Raw genomic sequence first — 5,189 nt, forward strand, 5'->3', positions numbered from 1 at the left:
GCAAAAGAATTTAATCTTTTCAATCTTTCTTTCGCTCCTGTTCACAAGAGTTATTGTTTCTCTTCTTATGTTTCATTTAAATAAAAAATAAAATAAAATCTGTACTTTGGTTTAAAATAGAAATTTGTGGTTATACATTTTGTGTAAATTGTATTAAATTTCTCTTTCAATATCTAAAGTAAACCGACAACTGTGTTGACTAAACTTCAAGTTGCAATTGCTTTTTACGATGATAACCAAATGTTGAATATTCGAGATCAAAAGGGATCTGTTGTATCTTGAAATGATTTTACCGAATAAAATTGAAAGCAAACAAAATTATTTTTCATCTCAAGTTCACTCCATCATAGCTGTGAACGTTATCTTTCTCTAGCATTGCATATGTTCTGCCAAAATGTGACCATTGCTAATTATCATCGTCGGCACGAATTAAGCATATATAGGAACACCAGTACTCTACAGATCGATTCTGCCACCTCTGACTCTTCGTCGCAACTCATCACCAGGTCATCAACATACATGTTGGACAGAGCTTGCTTAATTACCTCATCGCATTCCTTTGGGTTTCGTTTTGTGTGTGCCTTGATTACATTTGCTGCGAGGTATGGGAAACACGCCAATCCAAAACACATACAAATGAAGCGATAAGCTCGCACCGGTGCGTCCTGTAAGCAGTTGCGCCACAGGAAGCGACAAGCATCGCAGTCTTCAACCCGGAGTTCAACTTGCAGGTACATTTTTTCTATGTCAGTCTGCGCAGCGATATGGTATTGTCTGAAGCGGAGCAAAACATCCACCAGATCAGTTTGCACATTCGGACCCGTTTCAAGGCATTCATTGAGCGGACACCACCTTATTTTGATGACCCGTCAAACATCACTCGACATTTTAACCCACCGTCTTGTACACTGCGTGGTGTGGCAGGTACCAAATTTTGCAAGTCTGTTCGTTATGGCAGATCACCTTTTCTGCTCATCCATTTCCGACGTACTCCTCAATCACTGCGCTGTACGCAAGTTGTTAGACTGGGTTTTTCATGATGCTTCTTTCCACGGCTTGCCGTCTATGCTCAGCTAACGAGCGATTGTCAGGTAATCAGATTTCACCGGGTTTCCACAATAGCCCCACCGAGTACCGTGATCCGTCATATGCTAACATGCGGGAAACTGAGCACTTATCGACTCTTGCGTTATATTCTCTTCTTGGGGTTTGACCCTGATGGAGTCCAGCTCCAAAAATTTCTTCAGTGTCCGTTCGGTTTCGTCTTCAATCTGGACGCAATTGACTTGGCATTTTGTAGTTGACAATGGGGGTTCATTGGACCAAACACCACCCATCCCAACGTCGTTTCGATCGCTGCCAGGTCGTTGTGGCCACCTCGTAAGATTTTCTCACCGACAAATTGACCGTAAAAGTCAAGACCTATCAAAATATGGATCCGCATCCTGTTCTTCTGATAAGTGCAGTTGTTCTAGGTGTTTCCAGCCTTTCTCCGGCAGGGTACTGATGGAACATTGTCACAGATCTTGGTGAGAGTCAATGCCTCAATAAATTGGTTGGCTCTCTCGTGATGATCGCTCTTCAACGGACTCAGTCGTAACTGCATTTTCCTGGAGGTTGCTGAGTGGCAGTGGATGCCATTTATTCCTTTCACCGTGATGGTTTTGATTGATCCTGCAAGTGCTAGGATGCAAGTGTGCCACGTCTTCCCTTACGAGAGCTTTTTCTGCGGCGCTGTCAAACAGGCAGTTCACTACCATTCGTTTTCCTTCAATGCCATGTGCTATTGCCTGTATTGTTTGGAAGCGTATTCCTTGCCGGACGATGAGTGCTAATCAGCAGAACGTTCGCAGCTGCTTCAGTTTTCTCTTTCGGGCGCGACTTCTTTCAGGATGGTTGTGTCTGATTGTCTGGGTCCGCTTGCTTTTGAGTTTGTTGGTTTGAGCTCGTTGATGTTAGCAAATGGTATAAGTTCCAGTCTTCAGTTCCCGTTTTTTCAGTCTACACTCTGTCGCTCGATGTCCCTAGCGCAAGCATTTGAAACATAGATTTCAGTGTCCTGGCAGTTTTCTTGCGTTCTTCTAACCCTTGGTTCAAAAATTGGGGGCATTTTGTTACATGGTGTCGTCCTTGGCATACTGCGCATTTAAAAGTCAGCGAAGTATGGAGAGTATCAATCGTGGTGTGTTTGCGTGGCTTTTTTTGAACGTTATGTCGTGCCGGTGATGAATGTCTTTTCTTTTGTTGGCCGAATTGTCCGTGTTGTCCATGCAGAGAGCTTGCTGACTGAGGACCTGCTACTAAGCTTGCACTTTGGTTCAATAAAGTGTTTGTTCCTCTCTGTTGTCGTACTTTGTGTCGCGTTCCGGCGGAGCAAACGTGAGTCGGATTGCGGTCAGGCGGTCATGATTAATTTGACCTACCGCCAAATAAACTTAAAGTCAATTAATTCGCAAGCCGCAACGGTTTTGTCGTTTACAGCTTTTATCTTCCACCGTAGCAGGAAATCTTCTCAATCAACAATGTGTCCCAACAGCTATTTAATAAAATTGTCTTTTAAGCGCCAATACTTTTGATTCTTATTTTTGAGAACTCTTCCTTTGAACTCTTTATTTTTATTTATCCTCACTTGCTTGTAATTTTTCTGTTATTGCTTTTGTGGATTTGTATCACAAAAACTTAAATGTCATAATATGTTATACGTATAACATATTATGACATTTAAGTTGCCTTTTGTCTGCATTTTGCCATTTGTTTGTGTACATTGCAAAATCGTTATATTCCAAAGCGTCCAACATACTGATCGCTGCGTCTGACTGGTTGGATTGTAGTGATTTTCAGTGGAATTGTTAGCAGTTTGATTGATGATGAAACTGGGATAGTCTCTCTCGGTAAAATTTTCAGGGCTAATTTTCTATTGGTTGGAAAGAAGTCCAGTTTTTATTGGATAGCTTTTGATTGCATAGTTATGGCGTAATAGCATCGGTTGTGTTGCCTAAACTTTTCATTGATTAAAATTTTTCTGCTTTGATTAGCTACAATTCTTTTTTATTTCATTGATCCAAATTTTTAAGTGCATAGCAATTCATTATGTAACATTTATTTAAACAGAAAACACGAACATTTTACATTCAAAGTCAATTAATCAGCATTAGTATGAACGAATTGATATAATATCATTGATCATGAAAAACAAATAAAAATACTGTTGATTCAATTTAGCATTGTTAAATTTTGGATGAGTAGAATGAGAATGAATGTGCCAAAGTTAGAAATTGTAATGAATCGAGATTGGAATACGATTCAAAATTTCACAAATTTGTAAAAAGTCTTGGTCAAATTTCTTCTCCATTAACGGCAAGATGACAGCCGTTTCAATAGTCAGTCGTTCTTCTGGTCCTTGGCTGTAGTTGAATGGAAACAAAACCAGATGGATATTTACTGCGGAATTCGGCTCCAATACACCAGAGCATGGATTTATGGTAATTTTCTTTCCCAAATTCGATTTCACAACCCACATGATTGGCTTTTCCGATTTATTATGCAAACGCATCATGGTCTGCTGGCGAGTCGTGAATGGAGCATTGAAACTGACCCGCAGACCCGGTTGGAGGAGAACATCGTGTGCACCTGGAATTTCACTCTCAGCCATAGCGACTACCGTTCTTGCGAAAAGAATGCCACAAACTAAATTCTAATCTAACCAACAACGCTATTGATGCTGCTGAAAGAAAACTTTTAAAGTGGTTTAATATTAAACAATTTTTACCTTTGAAATGTTTTTGTTTAAATTTGAAAAAAAATCACTTTAAAATAAAACTATTGCATCCTATTAATATCGAACTATATTTTACAATTAAAAAATTTACTGAAATGAAATAATGAATTGCTATTTTGAATTTTTTACATGATATCTTTACAATGAGAATTTTATTTGTATCCGGCAGATTTTTTCTTCGCTTTTTATTATTACCATTGTGGTGCAACCTTGAACGTGCCATCCATGCCCCAGGGTTTCATGGCTGCTATCAGTCAAATGTTATCGACCATCGAAAAGATCAGGATATGCTTTGGCGCACTCTGCGTCAATAGAAACGTTTTCCCAGATTTTGTTCTTGTAAATTCAGGCTCAAGAACTAATTCCTGACGATCTCTGGGAAGTCTGGGGAAACGTTTCGCCCGTTGTTTATACATGGCACTCCTGACATCCTTAAATAACGGAAATTGGCCAGATGTTGATGGGTCAGCGGAGGCGACTGCGGCTTCTTCATCATAGAATTGCGGGATGGTCTTTGGTTCTTCCGCACTCCCCTTTTTTAAAATGGCCCTTTTTTGTGTGCTCATCTACCGGACAGTCGTCACCATGGGGAGTCCGCCTGTTCACAGCTGTCACATCCAGCTTGGTGGTTACTCCACCTTTGCACCCTTTTTTATCCTGTACCAAAACAGAACTAATAATAATAATAATAATAATAAGAAAGTACATATTTAATATTTTCAAAGCACATACTTTGGCTATCTATAAAAATTTATAACAATCACAAAACTGTCTGTTATCGTGGTGCAGTGTCTGCTTTACAAATATAATAAGCCCTAATTATTTTCTTGCATCGTGTCTCGACGCAATTTGTTGTTGGAAATGACTAAAAAAGAATCCGACTTTGAGGCGTTCATTCGTAATCTTCACGACACAAGCTTCGTGCTATGGGCTTTTCACCTGAAAGCAAGAAAAAAAGCCTCTGATCCCGTGCACTGAGCAGGATTAATATCACAACAATTTGTTATCAGTTTTACCCAACTGATGACAGTTTAACTATGCAACAGCGACGAATTTTTCCTTGGACATTGTCGAACGCAACGAAAAAGACAGAGCATATGAAAGAATCTGATAGGTTCATTTCTAAGGAATGGGAATGCTATGTCTCTCGTGTTATGTTTTACTTGGAAAAAATAATATTTCTGATTCCACCATCAAAAGAAATTTATTTTTGAGTTCATACAGCACAACAATATTGTTATTGAGACTCTCTTCTCACACTTAGCCGCCCGCGCTCACAGAAAAATCCTACGACCAGTTAGTTGATGTTTTGAGAAATTACTCCTCTCCACAGCTATCTAAAGTAACTCTTCAGTATAATTTTCATTCTTGGAAGCAGAGTTCCAACGAGCGAATCCTCCACATGACTTAA

The 5,189-nt window shown here is 39.5% G+C and overlaps 3 protein-coding genes across 3 annotated transcripts; all 3 read right to left on the reverse strand.

The window, feature by feature from the left end:
- Positions 1-205: 205 nt before the first annotated feature.
- Tsp_09811a (eukaryotic translation initiation factor 2C 2) lies at positions 206-737 on the reverse strand (the record flags this gene model as incomplete). The annotated part of the gene is made up of 2 exons (XM_003370549.1): positions 450-737; positions 206-277 (listed from the first exon to the last, which is right to left on the reverse strand). Coding segments are annotated over exons 1-2 (360 nt in total), but the record flags the coding sequence as incomplete, so codon positions are not given.
- Positions 738-1,243: 506 nt separating this feature from the next.
- Tsp_09812 (conserved hypothetical protein) lies at positions 1,244-1,606 on the reverse strand. Its single transcript, XM_003370550.1, has 2 exons — positions 1,505-1,606; positions 1,244-1,453 (listed from the first exon to the last, which is right to left on the reverse strand). Exons 1-2 carry the CDS (start codon positions 1,604-1,606, stop codon positions 1,244-1,246), a joined length of 312 nt encoding a protein of 103 aa, XP_003370598.1.
- Positions 1,607-3,268: 1,662 nt separating this feature from the next.
- On the reverse strand, positions 3,269-4,344 carry Tsp_09813 (putative MSP domain protein). The gene is made up of 2 exons (XM_003370551.1): positions 4,173-4,344; positions 3,269-3,630 (listed from the first exon to the last, which is right to left on the reverse strand). Exons 1-2 carry the CDS (start codon positions 4,342-4,344, stop codon positions 3,269-3,271), a joined length of 534 nt encoding a protein of 177 aa, XP_003370599.1.
- Positions 4,345-5,189: the final 845 nt, after the last annotated feature.

The sequence above is a fragment of the Trichinella spiralis genome (assembly GCF_000181795.1).
Source record: "Trichinella spiralis strain ISS 195 chromosome Unknown Scfld610, whole genome shotgun sequence".
In the NCBI taxonomy this organism is placed as follows: domain Eukaryota; kingdom Metazoa; phylum Nematoda; class Enoplea; order Trichinellida; family Trichinellidae; genus Trichinella; species Trichinella spiralis.

Bases quoted from the DNA above. Each gene is read 5' to 3' on its own strand.
- Tsp_09812 (XM_003370550.1), bottom strand. From the start codon at position 1,606: ATGCAGTTACGACTGAGTCCGTTGAAGAGCGATCATCACGAGAGAGCC. The intron at 1,454-1,504 runs GTACCCTGCCGG...TGCACTTATCAG, and splicing joins TCTGTGACAATGTTCCATCA to AAGAACAGGATGCGGATCCA.
- Tsp_09813 (XM_003370551.1), bottom strand. From the start codon at position 4,344: ATGAGCACACAAAAAAGGGCCATTTTAAAAAAGGGGAGTGCGGAAGAA. The intron at 3,631-4,172 runs GTTTCCCCAGAC...GTGAAATTCCAG, and splicing joins GTATAAACAACGGGCGAAAC to GTGCACACGATGTTCTCCTC.